This window comes from Peromyscus maniculatus, chromosome 12, assembly GCF_049852395.1.
Source record: "Peromyscus maniculatus bairdii isolate BWxNUB_F1_BW_parent chromosome 12, HU_Pman_BW_mat_3.1, whole genome shotgun sequence".
NCBI classification, from domain to species: Eukaryota; Metazoa; Chordata; class Mammalia; order Rodentia; family Cricetidae; genus Peromyscus; species Peromyscus maniculatus.
In genome coordinates this window covers 2,041,104-2,065,418 of record NC_134863.1, presented here as the reverse complement: position 1 = coordinate 2,065,418, position 24,315 = coordinate 2,041,104, and the positions used below count along the sequence as shown (strand labels likewise).

Genomic DNA, 24,315 nt, shown 5'->3' with positions numbered 1-24,315 from the left:
ATAAGCGTGGAGGCTGGTCCCCCACATTGGTCCATTTTTTTAATTGGGAAACTGAGACCACTGATGTTGAAAGTTATCAATGAGCAGTGTTTGTAGATTCCTGTTATTTTATTGTTAAGGTGTGGGTTCTTTTCCTCCCTTTTTTGATTACTGTCTGGGATTACTTATTCCTTATGTTTTCTTGAGTGTGGTTAACTGCTTCTGATTGAAGTGTTCCCTCTGTCACCTCCTGTGGAGCTGGACTTGTATAGAGATAATGCTTAAATTTGGTTTGTTGTAGATGATCTTCTTTCTCAATCATTTATGACTAAAAGTTTTGCTGGGTATAGTAGACTGAGCCTGCATCTGTGGTCTCTTAATGTTTGTAGGACATCCATCCAGGCCTTGATAGCTCTTCCATTTTCCATTGAAAAATCAGGTGTCATTCTAATAGGTCTGACTTAATACATTATTTGGTATTTTTCCCATGCAGTTTTTAATATTCTTTGTTCTGTATGTTTAGTGTTTTGATTATTATGTGAAGGGAATTTCTTTTTTGTTCCATTCTATTGGGTGCTCTGTATGTTTATTGTACCTTGATAGGCACCTTCTTTAAGTCAGGGAAATTTTCTTTTATGATCTTGTTGAAAATATTTTCTGTGCCATTGACCTGAGTTTCTTCTTCCTCCATTTCTAGTTTCAGATCTACCTTTATCATTTCAATCTCCTGTTTGTATTTTTCACAGACTTCATTAGTAGATTATTCATACCCTCTTTGAAGTCCTTGAAAATATTCATAATAGCTACTTTTAAATCGTAGTCTTCTGCTTCGGCTATATTACATGTCTCAAGACCTACTGTAGTAGGGTTATTGACCTCTGGTAGAGACATATCATCATGGGTGTTAATGATTGTACTTTTGTGCTGGTGTCTAGGCATCTAGGTTTGGGAGGATTGCTGATCTATAGGGTTGTCTTTGTTGGGTGGGTGTTTCTTTCCTTGGTTTGTGTTGTCTTCTCTGGTGGTTGCAATAGATTGTCTAGTAGGGAGTGTTTTAAGAGTCCCTGCCAGGCCAGGTGGTGGTGGTGCATGCCTTTAATCTCAGCCCTCGGGAGGCAGAGGCAGGCAGATCTCTGAGTTCGGGGCCAACCTGCTCTCAGATCAAGTTCCAGGACAGGGTCCAAGTTACACAGAGAATCTGTGTTTCAAAAAAAAAAACAAAAACAAAAACAAAGAGTCGCTCCCAAGTGTGGATACTGGGGACACCAGGTAAAGCAAGTTTCTAGCCATGACACAAAAGATTGGAGGTGGCTTAGGAGGGGGAATGCTGAAAGGGACTACAGGAGGAAAAGCTGGGTCTGTCCCAAGAATCAACGGAGTCTCAGGTGAGTGGAGTCACAGAGGCAGGAGAGGCTCCTCTAAGTGGTCTGCTACAGGGCTGAAGATGAGACTGAGGAATTTGAAATAGAGCAAGTATGGACAGTGGGTTACCAGGTAGAGAGTATCCCCAGTAATTGGCAGCTGTTACAGAGGGATGAGGTGAGGAAGGCTAGATCTGTAGGAGGATCTCACAGTCTATAAGAAATGAAGGTAGATGTTGAAGGCAGGCACCTGTAGGTGGTCTGCTCAAGGCAGAGGATCAGACCGGGGATTTGCAATGGTGGACTGAATGACCTCTTTAAGGTTCTTGAACACATTCACAAGTGCATTTCGAAGTCCATGTCTTGTGCTTCAGCTAAATTGAATTTTCAGGGTTTATTGCAATAGGGTTGCTGGTTTCTGAAGGAGGCATGTTGTCTTGGCTGTTCATGTTTACATTTTTACACTGGGATATAGGTTATCTAGAGGTATGATGTTTGAGGTGTTTCTTGGTATAAAGATCTTGTTTTCTCTTTGTTGGGTGAGTGTTCTGTTCTTTGGTTACTGGATCCTCAGTAAGTGTGGTAGCTCTGAGGTCCCTGGTAGAGTGTGTTTCTGTGAGTTTTTTGCATGACACAAAGAAATGGAAAAAGGCTAGGAAGAAAGACTGCAATGGTAGTGGGAAAGTGATAGGGTGGCCCTGGGTCTGAATCAAGAGGTGCATTCCCCAGGGAGTGGAGTTAGGGTGGGAGGAGGAGTGAGACTAAGAGGAAGTCTAGAGAAACCAGAATCAAAGATTACATTGTTAAACATTGAAACAGCCTTCAATACAACAAATTACTGCTCTATTCATCATTAAAAATTTGTTAAATGGGAAGGGGTTTATATTTTAGAATTAATCAGTTATGGAACTATTTATTCAAACAAATATTTCTTAGTAGAGTAAAATATTGCGAGTAATTTTGATTAAACAACAAACTATATGACAGCTTTTCCATAAAACTATACCACCTATTGACATAGAGTGTTACTGGGAGGTAGGAGAATCTTTAAAAGATGGAGAACACGGTAAAATTATTAGAGGTGTACATTTTAAGGGATAGTGAGACTATAGCACCCATTTCTTGCTCACTTTGCTTCCTGGCAACCAGGAGGTTAACAGCTTTCTCTAGTACATGTCAAACCACAGGGCAAAGGCAACAAAACCAATCATGGACTGAATCTCCCAAGCCTGTGAGCCAAAATCAACCCTACATCTTAAGCTAATTACCTCAGCTTTTTTGTCACAGTGGTGGAAAGCTGATTAACACAAAAGAGAACGTAAGAAAAGAAACCTGGAATATAGCTCAGTGGTAGAAAATCCAAGTTAATTCTCTTTACACAGCACTAAGTAGCTAGTGTCTTATCAATTTTGTTAGTAGTATTATATTTATTTATTTAGGTTTTTTTGGGACAGGGTTTTTTCTGTGTAAACGTCCTGGCTGTCCTGGAACTTGTTTTATACAGCAGGCTGATCTCAAACTCACAGAGATCCACCTGCCTGGCTTCAATTTTGTTAGTATTATTTTTATTTTAATTTATTTTCGACACAGGTCTCACCATATAACAGTGGTTGTCCTGGCACTGTCTCTGTAGATAAGACTGGCCTAGAACTTACAGCCTCTATCTCTATGTGCTTGTTAGTGCTGTTTTGACATGAACTGAGCAATCTACCTGGCATAAACCAAGCAGAATCAGGCAATTTGATTTTAGAATAAATTTTACCTACCCCAGACCTCTTGTACTTCCACTGTCTTCTCCTCGATGAATGTGTTGTAGCACTCCAGTGCTGCAAGAAGCATGTCCAGCCACTGAAAGACTGCTCGCAGGCTGATCGGCCCTCGCAAATGGAAGAGAGTTGGTTGAGCAAGAATGCCTGCTGGCTGATCACAGCTGCTAACCCCTCCTTCAAATGTGTTTATGAGAAAAGAGATATCTTTCGTTTTTATAAGATCTTTCAGCCATAAAGAAGGAGACTTGTTGCCTAAGAGACAATTTTTAATGAGACAAATAAGAGATTAAAACATATACATTACTATATATATAAAGCAAAGATATCAACATTCAAAAATTAAACCTCTTTAATCTTTGAACCTAGTTAAAATTTCAAAATGATACAGGATGATCTTTTCACTACTACTAATTTGTTTCACTGTTCTTACTTCTAAGAAGTTATTTCCACTGAAGTTGTACTCTTCAGTTTCCTAACATTATAAAAACACTATCTGGACTAGCAACAGACTGATATTCTGTCCCTGGCCTTTTCTTTTCAAGTTCCCAAAGAGTGCTGTGACTTTTGGGTTTGGATGCTGATGGTGCTGCTCACATCTCTGAGGACCTGGCCTCTACATCTCAGTCTCCTCATCCCAAACAAGAATAATAGCATGCCTGTGCTTATTTATATTACCCACACTAGCTTTGAACTTATGGGTACATGTGACCCCAGTCTCACAAGCTGCATGCTAAGCAGTGTTTATTAAGTAAGTCAAATGACTTGCTTTAAAAGTTATTTTCTTAAAAAAAAAAAGAAAGAAAGAAAGAAAAGTTGTTTTGATATTATTGTACTTTCTCTAAAAAAAAGGAAGGCAAAATTTCATTTTGCATGTTAAGAAATCAGTGGCTCAAAAAAGGTGTGATTCTGTCACTGATTAACTTAGGCAAGAAATCAAAACAGAATATATACAGAATATATGTCTGATGTAGTAAAAGGACATGGGGGGTGCAAAAAGAAGGAACAATCCATTATTATCACTAAGAACCAAAGAAAATTTTAATTATGAGAAGAAAATAATATGGTATTTAAATTCTACAGCAAGTGTCAAGAAAGACAGAAAAGCAAGCATCAGAAGGAAAAGGCAGATCTACAGACAGAGTAAGACATGGGAACCTCATCAGGTACTTTGCTGGCTAGTAAGTCAACTTGGCACAAGCTAGAGGTATCTGAAAGGAGGGAACCTCAACTGAGAAAATGCCTCTGTAAGATTTGGCTCTGGGACATTTTCTTAATTAGTGATTGATGAGTGTGGGCCCAGCCCATGGTGGGTGGTGCCACCCCTGGGCTAATGGTCCTAGGTTTTTTTTTTTTACTCTTTCACAACTGAGACTTTATTGGCTGAGTACACAGGCGGTGGTTGCGCACGCCTTTAATCCCAGCACTCGGGAGGCAGAGGCAGGCGGATCTCTCAGTTCGAGGCCAACCTGGGCTACCAAGTGAGTTCCAGGAAAGGCGCAAAGCTACACAGAGAAACCCTGTCTCGAAAAACAAAAACAAAACAAAAAACAAACAAAAAAAGACATTTCAATTCTTAAAACATGGACCCAAACTCTAAGAGTCATACATTGTGTTCACGTACCCAAAAGAGCCATGTATTGTTTCTCTTTGAACTTATTCCAGTGATGTTCCATCCTAAACTTGGCAAGTTTTCCCTAAGACCTCACATAACAATCAAATGTTCACAATCCTTAATTCCACTGACTCACAATTTTATGCCACATACAGTACATATTCAAAATTTCAATCTTTCACAGCACATTATCACAATTGTTAGGAAAATGGACTGCTATGACCAGAGACAGTTCTGACAGGGCAAGGACCGAGGAGTGGTTTTTTAGGATACAGTTCTACTAGAAACACGAGACCAGAAATAACTGAAAATATTCCAGACACAAATGCACGACCAAGACTCCAAGTATGCTTTGTGTTGTAGGATATAAAACTAGCCTCCTCTACGGAATGTTATGGTGACCCCCGAGACAGTCACAGCCTCTCCTGATTCAGTATCCTGCTATTTTCTGGTTGTACCAAAAAATAAACAACCAGCAAGTGATTTAACCTCTTTAAAAAAAATCATTTCCACTTAAAAAATGGGATGAGGTAGGACTTCTTCCCACCTTTTAAAAATGTTTCTAGGGCTTCTAAAAAACTCGCATTTACAAAATAGTTGATAAAAATATTCCTCTGGGTTGTACAAGAAGGGAGGCGGGGACACTGACAGACACGATGGATGGTTAGTCGGACTTGGCTTCTTTCTCTTCGACTTCAGAGGCTGGACTCTGGTTCTCAACCTCCCCATGTTCTGCAGGCACATCTGTGGTTTGCTGGTCAGCCACATCTGACTGTTTGCCCTTGGCTCCCCTCTTCCCTTTTGTTTGCACTTTTTTGTCTGATGGTTTATCCTTTCCCGGTGGCCTTCTTAGTCCACCTTGGCAGGGGCGGGCTTAGCGCTGCTTGGGCTCCGCCCTCGCCGCTCACCTTCCTCTTGGGCATTGTGGCAGCACTAGGTGCGAGGCCGAACCTGTCACAGAGCTACACCGCCTCGGCCGCCACCGCATGAACTGCTGCGACCTGCCATGGGGGCGGTGGGAGAACCGGCGGTCCTAGGTTTTATAAGAAAGCAGGCTGCGCTCTTTCGGGTCCGAAGCAAATGTCTTCGATGCTTACGTGCTTCCTGAATGTCAAGCTGCATTACTGCGTAATAGCAAGGTAGTCAGGAATTGATCCCTTGAAGGCCGCAAGGGCCGAATACCCTCACCACGATTTAGACCTGCTGGTGCCGCACCAGGACCTCCACCAAAGACCATGTAAGAGGTGGCTTCATAAAGACAAAAGAAAAAACACCTTGGAAAAATAAAATGGCACTTACACTTTAATGTAGCATTTGAATATGTCTTAAAAAAAAGAAAGAAAGCAGGCTGAGCAAGCCATAGGGAGTAGGACAGTAAGCAACACCCATCCATGGCCTCTGCATGAGCTCCTGCCTCCAGGATCCTGCCTTGTTTGAGTTCCTGTCCTGACTTCCTTCAATAATGAACATTGATATTGAAGTGTAAGCCAAATAAATCCTTTCTTCCCCAAATTGTTTTTGGCCACAGTGTTTCATCACAACAATGATAATACTAACTAGGAGAGATGCAGAAAATCATCCTCAAGGTCTCTTGGCTGACTGGAGGGGCACACATCTACAATCCCAGCAGCATTAAGGAATAGAAGGAAGCAGGATAAGGAGTTCAAGACCATACTTAGCTACACAGTAAGTTTGAGGTTAGCCTTGGCCACACAGACTTTGTCTTAAAAAAAGTGTGTGTCTATATATATTTTTCATATATATATATATATATATATATGTATATATATTATATATAGATAGGTATAGATAGAGATAGATAGATAGATAGATAGATAGATAGATAGATAGATAGATAGATAGATAGATATAAAGAAGAGGAGGAGGAGAAAAAAAGAACAAGAAAAGGATGAAAGGAATATCTCTTAGGCTCCTCCCAATGTGCTATGTTCTAGCCTCTATAGCATCAATCAAACTCACATTGAATCTTAACTTTCAGAAAACACTAGATTATCATGTCTCTCAAAAGCCTGATACACATGGCATACACAAGCCTACAACTGCTGTGATATTACACTGACCTGAGGTATTTATGTGCTTGAAGCCTCAACACAATTATCTAGAGATCCTCACCACCGCTCCTCAAAAAAGGGGGCAGGGTAGTGGTGGAGAGCCAAAAGCAGGTGATACATTCTAAAGGCCACAGATGACATAGACCAGACAAAAAATACATTAGCATTTTGTTTATGTTAGCGAAAGGGCTAGTTTTACCTACTACTTGATAGCCTGACTTTATAGATTCTTTTGAGACAAGAGTTTCACTGGTTAGCCCTGGTTGGCCTAGAACCTACAGAGGTCCACCTGTCTCTGCAAGATTACAAGCAAAAACAATTTTTTTGCTGAAAAAATAGGAGGTAGGTAACTGAGAAGAGAACAGCAAAAGAAATGTTTGGGATCAGTGAAGATGACATCATAGAAACCTGTCAGGGGCCACTATCATGACCTATTGCAGGACAGGACGCAGATAAAGCTTAAGTAATTGATAATTCAGATGTCAACCCACCACAGGAATGATTCTCAGAGGAGTACCCTGTCAAGCAAAGCTTGCAGGCCACTAACTCTGAATATTGTTGCTTCCATCTGTAACTTCTTGTGCAATATCAACTATGTATGATATCTCCCCATTACCATGCATTTTCATGAAATATGTATATGTAATCTCATGATTGCATGTCAGTCTTATGGGCACACACATATCCATGGATGGTCAGGAAGATGACTTCTCATTAGCTGTACAATTTTGATATATACAAAATATACTAGGACACGCTTCATAGCTAAATCTATTGTTCCATGTGGACTGTAGACACTTAATAGCCTGCTTTGTTCACACAGCCAGATCTTTGTTCCATTCCCTAATATAAACTTAGAATTCTGCCCTCTGCAATTATCTTTTTGGCAGGACGTTTGGTCAGAAAAAGTATCTATAAAAATAGATCAAAATTGGAGCCATCAGAAGACAGACCCAAGGACAGAATTACATGTCTGAGTTTCTTGATTCATAGCCCTCAGAGAGATAGGGAACAAGGGCACCCTGCATTCACCCTGCCAGCAGATAGGGAAGCACTGTCCTAAGCTAACCTCATACTAACTTTAAACAAATCCTTAACTCTTTGTATTTACTTTCACCTCAGTTTATTGATGCAAGATTTCAGGTTAGGAGATTTACTGCTTGTGTTTTACCCTGAGAGATAACTGGAAAAAATAATTAACCATTTGCCCATTCCCAGAGAAAGATAATCTTCCCACAGGCACCGCTGGATTTAGGACGCTAAGGACGCTCTGGATCTTGTACAAAGTAGGCTAATGCAGACCAAATGCTGCATATTTCCCCTGCTGTTTATGACACTTCCTCTGCTTGCTGGGAAAGAAGCAGCACTGAGAAAAAGATGGTTCTTGCCTTGCTCGTGATTTTTACTGATTATAAATTTTGGGGCGGGAGGGGGGAGGACAAGGGAATCTGTGGCTGATATGTAATATTAAATAAAATTATAAAATAAAATTTAAAATTTTTTAGCTTATTACCTAGTCACATTTAGAAATGTAGGAAGAAACAAATTCTCCTCTTGATTTAATCTCTCCTAGTTTACCTCATCCCTTTTAAGAGTTAACCTGGGGCTGAGCAGTGGTGGCTCATACCTTTAATTCCAATACTCGAGAGGCAGAGGAGGGTGGATCTCTGTGAGTTCGAGGCCAGCCTAAGCTACAGAGTGAATTTCAGAACAGGTTCCAAAGCTACACAGAGAAACCCTGTCTCGAAAAACAAAAACAAAAACCAAAAAAAAAAAAAAAAAAAAAAAAAAAAGAAAAAGAAAAGAAAAAAAGAGTTCACCAGGGACTTTTATAAGTCACTCCCACATTGAGCTATAAAAGAAAGCTGACAGTCAAAATATACTAGGACACGCTTCATAGCTAAATCTATTGTTCCATGTGGACTGTAGACACTTAATAGCCTGCTTTGTTCACACAGCCAGATCTTTGTTTTTATAACCACAGCCAGATCATCTGTTTTTATAACCCTGAAAAATTTGAGCCTGTGACCTTGCTTTGGCCAGAGAATTGCTGATTATATGGGTATATAAGCTGGAAACTGCAGAACAGCAGAATGGAAAGAGAGAACAAAAGGAGAACAGCAGAACAATAGAGAGACATGCACAGAAGGAGAATGGTGTGGACTGATTCTTTTGCCCTCAAATCCTTAGGTTTCCCTCAATTGTTGCAGCATCTTTCCTGGACCCCGAAAGGGCTTGAGGAGCTGAAACCTGAAGGACCCCAAGAAACCACAAAAAGTGTAAGTCAGAGTGGAGGTGGCACTCGAGGGCTGGGAGTGCTTTCCATTAAGCAGCACCATCTAAAATTGCTTAGACATTCGGAGAAAACGATGGTCCCCTTCCCTCCCCCTTCCAGCAGCTCCTCTTCATAGGTGGTTGTGACAATGACGTAACAGGTTAAATAAATCTAAAGTAGCAGCAATGTGGAGGTAGGACGATGGCTCAGTGGGTTCAATAAGGGTTTGTTGAGCAAGAAGTGAGGACCTGAAATTGGACTGACTACACCCACATAAAAACTGGGCATGGTGGTATACGTCTATACTACAGTGCTGGGAGGATAGACAAAGATGGATACCCAAAACCTGCTGGCCTGGCCAGTCTAGGCCAATTGGTGAACAAATGTGAGACCCTGTCTGTGCTGTTTAGTATTTTTGTCAACTTGACACAAGTGAGGGTCATCTGACAAGAGAAAACATCAATTGAGAAAAGTCCTCCATCATATTGGCCTGTGGGCAAGACTACGACACGTTTTCTTGATTAATGATTAATATGAGAGGGCCCAGCCCACTGTAGGCAGTCCCATCCCTGGGCAGGTAGTCTTGAATTATATAAGAAAGCAGGCTGAGCAAACCATGGAGCACAAACCAGTAAGCAGTATTTCACCATGGTCTCTACTTTAGTTATTGCCTCAAGGTTCTTGCCCTGACTTTCCTTCATGATGTAAAACGTCTTTTCCACAAGTTACTTTTAGTCATTGTTTTTAACATAGCAATAGAATAAATTTTTAATTAAAAAAAAGAAAGAAAGAAACATACCTGGGAGTAAAGGAACAAACTTATAAAAGAGTTCTATGGACTTGTGTCGACATTCTGTCTGGGGCCTTCCACAGTGAGCTAAAAGCCACTTGACTAAATCCAATAAACACAACGAAGTCATTGGTGGAAACCCCCTACACAGAGAAAGCATGCTGTCATTAGCACATTAGCCAACATTCAATGTATACACAGCCAAGAATTTAGAAACCTGAAACTCAAGTCTACCAACCTAGCATATGTAACAGGCACATTCACTCTTTAATGTATTACCATTAGAATGTAAGCAAGGTTAACTCAGAGACCTGCCTGCTTTTGCTTCCCTGGTGCTGGGATTATAGATGTTTGCTACCACAACTAACTTCAATTCAGTTTCAACATAAAAAATACATGCTTTTGTAGTGCCGGGGAGGGAACTCAAGACCTTATACTGCAAGCAAATGCTCAGGTCCTCCTTTCTTTCACTATGGGAAAAAAAATTTAAATATCCTTAACAAATACAATAATGTATTCCATTCCAATGTGCTCTTTAAAAAACAAAATAAAACCCCAAAGTCGTAGGATGTAAAGCAATGCTTCTTAGAAGCATACCTTTGCAAACTAGTTATAAATCTAAGTTCTCTGATCCTACGCTAGCCCAGACTCAGAAATCTTGTAGATGGAGCCTGTACAACAATCTGGGTTTTAACTAGACTCCCAACTAATTTTAATACATGCTAACGACCAAGAACCAACTGTCTAAAGTCAAGTTACAAGTTAGAAGAATCTGAAAGACTCAAGTAGTTTGTTTTTGTTGTTTCTTAACAGTATCATTTAGCTGAGGCTGGGCTTGAACACTTGACCCTCCTACCTTCCCCTCCCAAGTACTAGGATTACAGGCATGAGCCTACCTCTTTTCTTGATGGCTTCTTTGAGAAAGGGGTGGAAGGGTAGGAGGAACATGAATAATAGCCCAGGCTGACCTCAAACTTATGCTTCCCCTGCCTTATTTTCCAAGCAGTCAGGATTATTGGTGTAAGCAATTATGCCTAAAGGTATCAATTTTAAAATGGTGAAAATATAAATATCCACTATATACAGGTCCAGAGTAGTGGCTGTCAGTACACACACCATGACTCCCCATATATTGCATAGAGGGTCAATACTGTACCTCCATCCTTCCTGACAATGGGGCATTGCTGGGCCCCTAGGGTAACCACTGGTCAATACTCAGCCTGGCTTTGAACAACTTTCTCAACTTGATAATTCCAAGTCTCTTGATCCTCCTCCTCATGTTCCATTCTTCCTTCCTTTTCTTTTCTTTTCTTTTTTAAATAGAACTGTAGTTGTCTAATGGAATAGAGTCTCAGCTTTACAGGACGAAAGAGCTTTGGCGACTGGTCGCACAACACTGTGACAGTACTTAACACTACTAGACTGCACATGCAAAAATGATTAAAATGATAAACTTTATGTGTGCATTTCATCACAATTAAAAGTAACAAATAAATTAATCTCTACTCGGAGTATCATTCAACTCCTATGCCATCTGAAATCCTAAGTAGTGGTGAACAGAATGCACTTTGAAATCAGACATTTTGAGTTCATCTCTGAATCTGCCTTAGAAACTTACATGAGCTTGAACAAGGTGCTCAGTCTTTAAGTACATCTTATATCTAAATATGCAATTTATCTTCCAGGTGACTATTATCTCATTAAATAAATTGTTCCCTAAAGACTTCCTGGGAACGCTGTTAACAAGTTTCCAGTGGTCAGGCTGTTTAAATTGTCATTAAATAGATCTCTAGCCTAAGTAGGAGTTCATAACTTGAACTGACTCCTAACTATCTGAATGCACACTTCTGCTCTGTTCACCTTGCTGGTGAGTCAGCTCTGTACAGCTGGTATAAGCAATCATGTTCTATAAGGAGCCACCATCTTTGATTGAATGTGACATTCGGTTCTTATACTTCCAAATGTATTGTGTATTCATGGATATTCTAGTTAAATAATTACTTAGCAAACTTGTATTCAAACTTAGTACATGTAAAATACAATGCCCTTATCAGTTTTAAAACATATTGTCAATTTGGATACCTATTCAAATCTTAATCAAATATCATCTTCCTTAAAACCAGGTATTTTCAAACTTAAAGCTTTTAAATTTTGTGGAAAGTTGACTGTTCATCCCATATTTCTACACATTTCTTCTCTACAAACATAATTCTTGACTTTTTACATATCCATCTAACAACCATTATCAAATGGAATTAGCTTTGTCTTGGGTTAACCAGAGGAAATGGAAACAGTATCACCTACTGTGGCAACCGTCGTTTTTTTGGTTTGTTTAAAGAATCATGCTTCTTTTCAATGATCCGTCTTAGGTGATCAATGGCATCACAGCACTGCTGAATTGTACCTGTATTTGTATCCAGTACAAAAGATTTCATAGAAAACATATAGCAGATTGTAATTGATAAAGTAGTATTATAAAACTGTTGATCTACTTTTGTGACTACAAAGGTAATTTTACTACAGATTTAGTATTTCTTCATCTCAGAATATGAAATTAAAATAAATGACTTAGATTTCAAATGCTAAAATAAAGCCCAGACCCATGACTGCAGGAAGGCATGGCACGTGCTTGCATACTATATACATACATGCAAAAAAGAGTATCATATATAAATAGAAACTACATGACCAGCAGCCACAACAACCAAAGCACAGCCTCACATGACAGACTAGACTGGAAGAAATCTCCGAGTGTCATAACTCAGTCTAGGCCAGAGCCAGTGCACATCACTTCAGAGCCATTAGAGCTTAATATACAGCCACTATAGAAAAGGGCAGAACTAAGGACATTCCATAGAAGTCTAGAAGAAAGAATGCAAACATGGTTACTTCTAGCACTAAGAAAATGTGCTTTTGTTGTAGTTTCTCCCCTCTCCCCTCTCCCCTCTCCCTCTCTCTCCCTGTGTGTGTGTGTGTGTGTCCTGGGTGTTAACACCCAAATGCTGATATTCAACATCAATTTAAAAAAGAATAGAGTAGGGGCTGGAGAGATGGCTCAGTAGTTAAGAGCAGTTAAAAGCTCTTTTAGAGGACTCAAATACAATTTTCATCACTCACAGGGCAATTTACAACTGTCCATAATTCCAGTTCCAGGAGTTTCTACACCCTTTTCCAGCTACCATGGGCACAGGAACCCACATGGTGTACAGGCATACTAGTAGTCAAACATCCATATATATAAAAGATTATCAGTGTCTAACTTGTCATTTTATGAATTAAGCAAACACCAAGATGTGAAAAGAAAAAGAAAAGTGTTGCCACACATGGTTGTCTGATCTAATCCTTCAGTGACAACTGCCTCAGGGACCTGACTGTACCACCTGATGGGACCAACAGAAACTTCTAGCTCTGTGAGGTTCCTAACAATTTCTAGACAAAACTACTTTAGTTCAGTTCTAACATCATTTTTAACATCTCTTAATCATAGTCTAAGTAGCTTTACCACAGCTGTACAATGAGACCTACTTTCTGAATTATCATGAGCTCAGAGACAATGGCCATAACTCAGTGGTCCTTGGTGGTCAGCTCTCTTCAGCACTGTCAATGTGCATTTGCTTTTTTGTGCCAGTGCAGCTAGTAACTAGCTATAGTGTGTGACTAGCTATAGTGTAGGATTTGCCAACCAGGATTCAAGCTCCATGGCTGCTGGGTGAATAGGATGAGTCTTGGAAGATGAAGACACAAAACTTTTTTTTTTACCAACTGGATTTCATTATGTGTGAGATAACAACATATCTTCCCTTCATAATTATCAGATCGGCTAAGGAAAATGTGAAAAAAGAAAAATACCACCTCATGAAAGGGTCATGTGAGCACTGGATTCTGAGTGGAAAAGACCCCAAAGCACTCAGGATGAGTATGTAGATAGAACACTAGGATGACACATACCTAAGGATTTCTCATCCGAATGTGCCAAGGCCAGACTTTCCATGTATGTCACTAAGGCTTCAAACACAAACTGTTCTACCAGGGATTCTTCTTCCCTGCAAAATCAAGACCAATACACCTCCACTAAGAAAACAATACATGAAAAAAGACAAAACAATAATAAGGAATGCAAACAATATTTTTTTAACCAGAATCTCACCCAATAGTCCAGGCTAAGCTACATAGTACAGATACCAATTAAAGAAAGAGTGGTACACTTGTTGGAAAAATTCATTTTCTTGGAAATTAAGAATAAAAAAAAAAATCAAATGTAAGCTAAGGTAAGATTTTCATTGTAATTATTTTTGTCCACAGTAAACTATCAACATAAAAGGCCTATGTTTTTATGGAAGAAATAGAAACCAAGATCTGAATAAGTAAACTACACTATCAGATCATGAATTTAAATCATTATAACTAGGATCTTTATTAATTAAAATATGAACCAATATAAACACAACATTGTTAATTCCTATTATCACAAAAATCCATGCTTTGGGATTCAATGAACTCTTGGAAAGAATTTTGTATATACTGCTGGTTGTGGAAGCATTTTCCTTGCAAAAGTTGTCAAGATGATTGAAGTGCTAGTCAGTAGGTGAGAGGTGCAGTGAATGTACCGATGAGGCAAAATTCTGTGTATGAATTGTTCAACTTTAGAAATCATGACCACATGACGTGTGGAGGGTACTACAGTCTTCATGCTGATTAATGCCAGTTGCAGGCCTTGCAGTTTGCAGCACATCTTATCAGTTTGTTAAACATACTTCTTATATAAAATAGTTTTGCTAGGATTCAGTAGGATTGTAGTTCAACGGTTCTCAACCTATAGATAGGTAGCAATCCCTTTCAAGGTTGAATATCAGGTATTTATTTTATGATTTATAGCAGTAGCAAAATTACAGTTATGAAGTAGCAACGAAGTAATTTTATGGTTGGAGGCCAGCACAACATGAGGCCCTGTATCAAAGGGTCACAGCATTTAGAAAGGTTGACAACCACGACTATAGTGGGTCAAGTTGGCACCAGACTTCCTAATAGTGACCACAACCTTTTTAGGTTGAAGTCTAGCTCTGGGAGCATTCTGTTTCTCACTTCGGTGATCACCATCAGATGCTGTACATAATCTACTTTTTCTGTATGTCACAATCCAAGTTCATTGTTGTGTAGAACAAGAGGGGATCTGCTTCAAATGCCAAATGGTTACTGAATGGCTACACTGAGTTCTTTGAGAGCTTCTCCTGTATTTAGTTGTAAGAGGATCAGCTTTAGTCACTGCTCTCAGGCCGGACTACTACACTCATCTTCAAAGCTGTCGCTTTTAGAAAACATTTTGAACCATCACTGCACTGCATGTTCATTACCAGTTCTGGAGCCAAATGTGCTGTGTGTGCCATGAGTTGCATTCTCTGCTTTACAACCCATTTTTACCTCAAATAAGAAAACTATTTAAATTTGCTTTTTGTATAATATTATTTCTAGTATAAAATCAATGTGAAGTAAGGAACAAAAATAAGCCATTAGCCAAATAACAAGGTGAGAAATGCACATTACAGCCAGGTGGTGGTGGTGCACGCCTTTAATCCCAGCACTTGGAAGGCAGAGGCAGGCAGATCTCTGTGAGTTCCAGGCTAGCCTGATCTACAGGGTAAGTTCCACACCAGGGCTGTTACAGACAGAAACCCTGTCAGAAGAAGAAGAAAGAAGAAGGAAGAAGGAAGAAGGAAGAAGGAAGAAGGGAGGAGTAGGAGAAGAAAGAAGGAAAAAAAAGGAAATGCACATTACAATGATGTAAACCAAAGGCCAGAAAGGTGGCTAAGCAGAAAAGGGTGCTGGCTATCAATCCTAATAACCTACATTCAATTTCAGGAACCCATATAATAGGAGAGAATCAATCTCCCAGGTTGTCATCTGACCTTTACACATGTGCTGTGTCCTAAATGCAAATACAAACATGCACACACATTAATACAATTAATTTTGCACTAGAATAGTAATAAAAACGCACACAAATAATTCTATTGATGACTATAGCAATTATGTATAATAACATCTTAGTCAATAACAGAATTTATATATAAGAATAATAGTCTCATGAGATAATAGTATCTGATAGTAGTATAGTCATCCGATTTGGGCAAGTACACCATCTGGATCATACAATGACAAAATCACTTAAGGACATCTTTTTCAGAATGTTCTGTGAAGTATAGCCCTATGAGCAGTTTCAAGTGCCACGAGTTGGCAGCTAGCTGCTTTCACTAGTCACTTTCAAAATGCTGACTAAGTAGTTTAGGTTAATATCCCCCCCCCAACATAATATTTTCATTGATTATTTGGGAATTTCACATAATGCACACCAATAACACTCACTTCTCAGTCCTCCAAGTTCCACAATTCCAGTTTCAGGAGTTCCAACACCCCTTTCCGGCCACCGTGGGCACAGGAACCCACATGGTGTACAGCAACCCCACCCACCCACCTCCATCCCGGTCCAAAAACAAGTCTAATTTGTGTTGTCCCTATGGTCAATGGAACATGGTCAAACTCTCCATGGCCAACCCCTTAAAGAAAACTGAGTCCTTCTCCACCCCCACCAGAAGCCACCAATTGTGGAGAGCTACACTTCAGCATCCTTATCTCAATTTTTAAGTTTTCTTGAATGGCTTCATGTCTAATCTGTTACTTTTTTCTTTTTGGGGGAGTAGGGATGAGGAGTTGAAGTAGGAGTTGTCATAGACACCTTCTACATCTCCCTTTCTCAACTGTGAGTCTGCAGTCATCAAAACCACTGCAAAAGAAGCATCCTTGCCATTTACAGTCATTGGGACCACAGAATATGGACTTCCTCATGGTTTCTGTCAACAGCACAACAACATCAACATAGCCTCCAGCTTCAGCATGTACCAAGGACCTCAGCATGGTCTCCAGTGGCAATACAGATCATGCATATCAACATGGCCCTCTGCTGCAGCATGAGCCACAGACACCTATTCTAGAATATTATTTTAAGATGTAGTTTATGCTGTGGAACATTTGTTTAATGATGCAAAGATGTGTTATAATCTTTCATTTTGCATTTGTTTAACACTGTGAAGTTGTGTTACTTTGCCTGTCTAAAACACCTGATGGTCTAATAAAGAGCTGAACGGCCAATAGTGAGGCAGGAGAAAGGATAGGTTGGGCTGGCAGGAAGAGAGAATAAATATAAGGAAGAGAAAAAAGCAAGAGAAGGAGGAGGACTCAAGGGGCCAGCCACCAACACAGCAAGCTACAGAGTAAGAAGCAAAGAAAGGTATACAGAAATAGAGAAAGATAAAAGCCCAGAGGTAGATGGGATAATTTAAGTTAAGAAATGCTGGCAAGAAAAAAGCCAAGGTAAGGCCGGGCATATATAAGAAATAATAACACTCCATGTGATTTATGTGGGAGCTGGGTGGTGGGACCTCCCAAAAGAGGAAAGAGTAAAAGCAAAAAGATCAACTATAATTTGGTGCCCATGTTGAGTGATTTTCCATGTAGGTCCTGAGAAAGCTAGGGGAAAAAAGAAAAGAAGAGAAAAGAAAAAAGAAAAGATGCAGCTCCTTTAAGAGGCACTGGTGTTCAGTTAGCAGGGCAGTGATAAGCAGAAACAGCAAGCTAAGTTAAAAAAAAAAAAAAAAACCTGTGTGGCAGCACAAGTTCAAGCTTCCATAGCTAGGAAGGTTGAATGCAGTTTTCGGTCACACACCTCTGACCAGGCAAAGAGCTTTAGGCTTGGCTTTCAGAATCAGAGAAGCAGCCACAGCCAGACAAGAGAGCCTTGGTAGAGGATCCAGGTGTAGCTTGGCAGTCTAAAGTTTGCTCATGTGGTCAAAAAAGGCTAAAAGATATGCAGTAAAAGAGATCGGGGGTTGGGGGAGAATTCTAAACAGATTTCAGTGTGTTTTACAATGTGCATAGGCTTAAGGAAGAAAGAAAAAGGGTATGGACAGTTATAGAAATGAACAAATAGTTTAGAAACAGTAAACTCTTTAAGAGATAGTAAAAGTAATATGAAGTTTAGAAATAGTAAAGTCTTTAAAGAGACAGTAAAAGTAATATAAAAGAACAAAACCACATAAGATGGAAAATACACAGAGTCTGAATCCTGTATGTTATTGTGCTGATTTTGATTTTTTTTTTTTTTTTTTTTGGATGCTGATGAGCAAAAGACAGCTGCTGATAGACATGAGATTAAAAGAGGGACAGCTGAAATAAACCAACCTATATACTTTAGGAATGTTTAACTTTAAAATGGAAGTAAAAAAAATATATTTGCTAAATGGAAGTCAAAGTGCTTTGGAGAAGAGGTTTTGCTTTTGTTCTCACAGGAAATGAGAGGCTACAGATTTGTTCCAGGTTAATATGGATCAGGTTGATCAAGGAAGACCTTGTGAAACTTGACAGGTTATATATATCAACACAGGCTACGGTTGGTCTTCCCAAGACTTGTCAATTATTTCAAAATTTCTCAGGGACCCCTAAAGATGCCTTTACCCACAGACAGCAGGAAGCAGCCTAGAGAAGATGATGCCCACATTCCCAAGAGGTGGGTTGGTACCTATTGGTTATTTGTTGGGTTATAGATGTTTGTTATTTAGGGGAATATAGAACAGAAAGAACAACTATTAATCTCAGACATTTTGCATTCGCATGTATTTTGGTATATTGATATAAATTTATAGTTAATTTTGTTATACTGTATATATGTTACGACTCTTGCTTGGGGGTATTGTGCTTATGCATTTCATTTAAAAATACAATGTATAAATAAGAATTGATGTTAGTAGTTAATCTATAATAGTCAAAGTTGTAGTCACATTTGTCATGTTTTCTAGGTTAAATAGGTATATTTTAGATAGATAAATAGTCTTCAAACACTTCAAAGACCTATAGAATATGGTATTTAAAATGTTTTGTTAACCCAAGGTTTTTCAATGACAATGAGACACATCTGCTCCTTACAGCACCAATTTACTTCATAAAAGGATGGTAGACATCAAAGAAACACCATAGGAGTTTGCTTTCCATGTGGCAAAGCTAGACACATGGGTAAGAAACTGATTTGCTTTGACTTCTGACAGTATGCTATATAAACTGGACATATAGAACACGCAGGAAAAAGACTGTTGACCTTTGACAAAAACAAGGCAGGACAGTCCTTCAAAATTCCTGCTTCATAGAACAGTCTGACAGATACTCTAGGCCTGTAGGCCGAAGATGGCCCCAATGTAGCAGAGGAACTTTGGGTGACTGTCCAGGCACCCAAATATCTCTGTTGTTAGGTAATATTATATCCTTTTGGGGTCTTTGATGGAGTTGAAGATTAGATAGTTATAGTTGCAGTTTTTCTTAGTTATGATAGAAAATAAATTAGGTATAAAACTTTGGATTCACTAAGATAGGATAGACAATGGAGTATTTTCTTTAAATTTGCCAGACACAATAAAACTGGACATTGTGAATGTAATCCTTACTTGATAATTGTTCTTATTGTAGATAGTATTACTACGTTTAAGTTAAAACCATTTCTTTTTATTTAGACAAAAGGGAAATGTTATAGAATATTAATTTAAGATGTGTTACATTTGTTTATGCTTTGGAATATTTGTTTAATGATCCAAAGATGTGTTGCATTCTTTTATGTTGCATTTGTGAAGCTGTATTATTTTGCTGTCTAAAACACTTGATTGGTCTAATAAAGAGCTGAATGGCCAATAGCAAGGCAGGAGAAAGGATAGGTGGAGGTGGCAGAGAGAATAAGTAGGAGAAAAAATCTAGGAAAAAGAGATCAGGAAGCAAGAAAGAGGAAGAGAGGAAGATTCCAGGGACCAGCCACCCAGCTACACAGCAAGGCACAGAGAAAGAAGAAAAATATAGAAATAGAAAAAGATAAAAGCCCAGAGGCAAAAGATAAGACAGGATAATTAAAGTTAAGAAAAGCTGGGTAGAAACAAGCCAAGCTAAGGTTGGGCATTCATAAGTAAGAATAAGCCTCCATGTGATTTATTTGGGAGCTAGGTGGCAGGCCCCTCAAGAGCCGAAAGAGGAAGTATGTCACTTCTGAGTCCTTAAGACTTCTAGATAAGGCCTGACATTCCCAGGAGCCCTGCTCTGCCCTTTGAATAGACTAGTCTGTCTGCAACATGAAGTCTTTTCTCCATGAAAGGAATCCAGACAGTCTGTGAATCTCTGCCCACATAGTCATTTCTCTTCTTTTCAGAAACTCCAAGGTTAGTAAGCTTTCAGTGCTCTGGACTGAGTAACCTATTTCTCAACTAGAAGAATGGGTATGTAGCAATTTGGTTTATTAATATCACTCTATAAACACTATATTTTGTACATTCTTCTGTACATATTTAAAAAAAGCTAGTAAGAAGCTTTAAGCACTAGTTAATTCTCATATAAATATACATATAGATTCCTACGTATCCCATCCATTTTCTATTATTGATCTCTTCTGTATCTCAGTGACCCATTTTCTAGAAAAACCTATTCTGACCATCAAAGTCAGAGGCCCACTGTAAGATGACATAGTAGTCTTACTACTAGCAATCACTATTTAATATGATTTATTTCAGCCATAAACCTTTATATTTATCTATCTGAGTATCTTTCTCAACTGTAGCCCTCATGAAGAGCTGTAATTTTATATTTGCAGTATTTAGAACATTGCCTGGCATGATATTCTTTCTTTTTTCCAGTCCTCTTCTGCCAAGAGGTATATGTGCTCTTAACAGTTGAGTTATCCCTTCAGCTCTGACTGTGCTGCTGAGTGAAGGAAAGAATTAATGAATAAATATCACTCATCTTGCTATACTGAATGTCTTTCTTGGACCTTTGGAATGTCCTCTATGCCTTAGTCTTTAGTCAAAAACTTAGGAAGAAATTTAACTTCTGCACTCCCATAACTTCTGAGACTCCATATCATTAGCGGTGCTCCCCATTTTTCTGCCTTAGCAGAGAAAACCTGGCTCATTGCCCCATTACCCTGAACAAAGCCTAAGAGTACCAAAGGTCTTCAAAACTTCATAGGGCAGGCTTATGAGGTAGTAGAGACTCATGGTACTCAACTGTCACCTTTTGATCTGAAAGAATTTAGCTGATTATCACTCATTCTTAATGGTCCATCTGTGATAAGTATTCACTAACTTACCACACAAACATTCTATATAGTTCAAAGATCTTGCATATGTGTCTTTCACTGAATTCTCAAAACATATTTGCAATTATTTCTCTGTAGTTTCTTAGATTTTTGAATGCACACCATGTATGACATATTTTTGTAATAAATGCTTGACATAAAATACACAGACTTTAGCCAAGGCTACATAAAGAAACCCTATCCTGAAAAAACAAACACCAACTAACCAACCAACCAACCAACCACAGACTTAAATATCAGGACACTTTTCCAAATCACTTTAAAGGTTTCAAGAGCTGTCTTATACATCTTTCCTTGACACAAACCATACATACCTGAATTCCTTATAGATATGATTAAAAGCAAGTGCTGCACCTAGCCTCTTGAAAGCATTAGGATGAAGTGCAAGGCTGTAGAGCCGCTTGAAAAGTGACTTGCTGTTTACTGGGCTCTTCTCTTGCTGCTGAGGTGTTGTCTGCTTAATGGACCATTTGAGGAATTCTCGAATACAGCATCCACAAAAGTCTCTTAAAGTACTGTCAATGGGGTCCACAATACCATCCTTAATCAAAATAAAGACAGCTTCATTGTATTTATTCTTGTACCCATGGAACGATTAATGGTGGTTCTGTGTGAGTATATATGCCAATATTCAGGAGGTTAAAGGGAAAAGGCTGTGAGTTTGATGCTAAGCTATGATACAGAGTAAGTTCCAGACCAGCCTAGGCTAATAGCCTGAACTATAGAACTTAACTTTAAAAAAAAAAAGAACCATCCAGTGACTCTTCACTGCCCATAACTAGGCATATGATCTGGGTGAATCTGAGAATAAAGGTGGTGATTAGAATGCCTGATTGCCCTAAACAAACTGGGATGTATAATTGTACTCTATGTTCTGCACAGCAGAATGGTAAAACAAGAGTCCTCATAGATATACATTACTTCTTCCCTGATGTTCTCGCCAACTTCCATATTTTTGCTGGGTCCAACTTCATAGAAAATGTTACAGAGATGCAAAATAAAATCAGTAAAAAAGCATGCAAGAACAAAGACTTAAAGGATGTTTGGACAAGCTCACTAGGTATTTTACTGGAACTTTTGTTATTGTGTTTATTTATTTATTTTAATTTTTAAAATTTAATATAATTTTAATTAATTAATTAGTTAATTAATTAATTTTTGTTTTTCAAGACAGGGTTTCTCTGAGTAGCCCTGGCTGTCCTGGAAATCACTTTGTAGACCTGGCTAGCCTCAAACTTGGAGATGCGCCTGCCTCTGCCTCCCAAGTGCTGGGATTAAAGTTATGTGTAGGGTCCTGTGTAGCCTAGGCTTATATGGCACTGCTATGTTACTGACTGGCATTAAACTCAAATCTCCCTGCTCTACTACTAAGTGTTACAATTACAATTACAAATGTGTGCCAGGTGATTTTAATGTGATACAAATGTGTGCCAGGTGATTTTAATGTGAACATGTAACTCCATCTCCCCCATAAAATAATACTTAAAGGAATCATAAGTTATTCCTACAAGTACAAAATTAAAATAAATATGCATCAAAACCCACGACAGCTTATCTTACTGAACCAGTAACTAGACCCTAATGACTACCTCTACTACCTCAGGAAGAGTATAATATAAAAAGTAAACTGTTAGACTCCACACCCTTTAGTTAATGGATCTGAATGTAAGAGAAAATTAAATAAATTAAAAGTTCCCTTTACTCTTGAATTAAATACTGCACCACGGATTAAAAACAAACAAACAAACAAACAAAAACAACAAAAAATCTAAACTACTGTTATTGATAAGGAACATTTTTACTGCTTATACCCACAACATACACCACACATTCTTTCTCTCTTATACCCTTAATGTATATAAATTTTTAAACTTCTAGCCACTCAGAAAGAAGAATAAAAATACATGTTAACTCAAATTTAGTTATAGATATTATCTATGTCTCTTATGGCTGGGCAGTGGTAGCACATGTCTTTAATCCCAGCACCAGGGAGGCAGAGGCAGGCAGATTTCTGTGAGTTCAAGGCCAGCCTGGTCTACAGAGTGAGTTCCAGGACTGACAGAGCTATACAAAGAAACCCTGTCTCAAAAAACAAAACAAACAAAAAAAGAATATCACTTATGAAAATGAAAATAAATATGGCACTATGTTCACAAAAGATAATAGTTTAGAGAAAGGCTATATTTTGGTATGTTAACAAGGAACTTTTCCTAAAAATCTACATGTACACTAAATTTCTGCAGTCAATTGGAATGAAAAGTTAAGAACCAAATATTACTTACCAGTATGGTTTCTAGTAAGGCAACAGTATCTTGACTTTCAAATTTCTTATTGTTAGTAAACCAGTGAATCAGCTGCATAACAAGCGGTTCATAGAGCTGCCTTGTCACCTAAGAGACAATTTCTAATGTAGTTTACATCCTTCATGAGAGTAAATGTACACTGAAAATTAAACATTTAAATGGCACTTTCAATAAAGCAAGATAAAGCAAAGCTACAATTATTTAATTAGATTTTTTTTTTCTAGTTCAGATCCATGATGAACAGAGTCTAAGAGTCCATGAAAGGAAAATACGCATACTAAAGCTCATTGTCCATCTAACTAGGAGAACAATTTAAGATACTGTTAGTATAATTTGTGTCAGGGTCTAGCTGTGTGAGTCTGCCTAATCCTCCCATTTATGAGCCCTCTTTAAAATCCAAGATCTAGCCTAGGACCATGCCATCCGCAACTGACAGATTCGCAACTGACAGATTCCTCACACACCATATATAGTCTCTCTGTTCAGTCAGGTCCTGCACCTCTTGGACCCTTCCATATACCTTACCTAATCCCCCAGATCTATTGCTGGTGGCCAAGTCTAGTTTGGATAATCCTACTTGCCCTACCCACAACCTTAAGGTTCCATCCAGGACCCTGTGCTGCCCACCAACTGTATGACAAACAACTTCTACCAGTCAGTTCCTACAATCTTACCAGATGAGTTTGCCTGATCCTCCCTTTTACCCACTCTCCCTAGCACCACAAGTCTAGCCTGGGATCCATATCCAGTACCCTTGTTGAGACTGGGCAGCCCTGCCTGAGCTACCCACAACTGATAGACCCCTTGGGCAGTAACCTCCCCCACCCTGAAATCCATCAGTCCTATAGAAATGTTCTCCAATGAGAATTGCCTATATGAACTCTAGGACACAGAATTTAAAAGAACAATCATAAATTTCACCAAAGGAATCAAGCAGCTGAAAGAAGAAACAGCTAAAACAAACAAACAAACAAACAAACA

At 38.8% G+C, this 24,315-nt stretch overlaps 1 protein-coding gene across 2 annotated transcripts in view; it reads right to left on the bottom strand.

The window, feature by feature from the left end:
• The window catches only part of Prkdc (protein kinase, DNA-activated, catalytic subunit), a 234,571-nt gene that overhangs the window by 143,170 nt on the left and 67,086 nt on the right, over positions 1-24,315 (bottom strand). For both annotated transcript variants that reach the window (XM_006997186.4, XM_076548362.1), the window contains 6 exons: positions 23,314-23,421; positions 21,346-21,572; positions 13,807-13,901; positions 12,163-12,262; positions 9,868-10,001; positions 3,107-3,361 (listed from right to left, as the gene is read on the bottom strand). In XM_006997186.4, the coding sequence (XP_006997248.1) occupies positions 3,107-3,361; positions 9,868-10,001; positions 12,163-12,262; positions 13,807-13,901; positions 21,346-21,572; positions 23,314-23,421 (919 nt within the window). The remainder of the gene's footprint in view (positions 1-3,106; positions 3,362-9,867; positions 10,002-12,162; positions 12,263-13,806; positions 13,902-21,345; positions 21,573-23,313; positions 23,422-24,315) is intronic.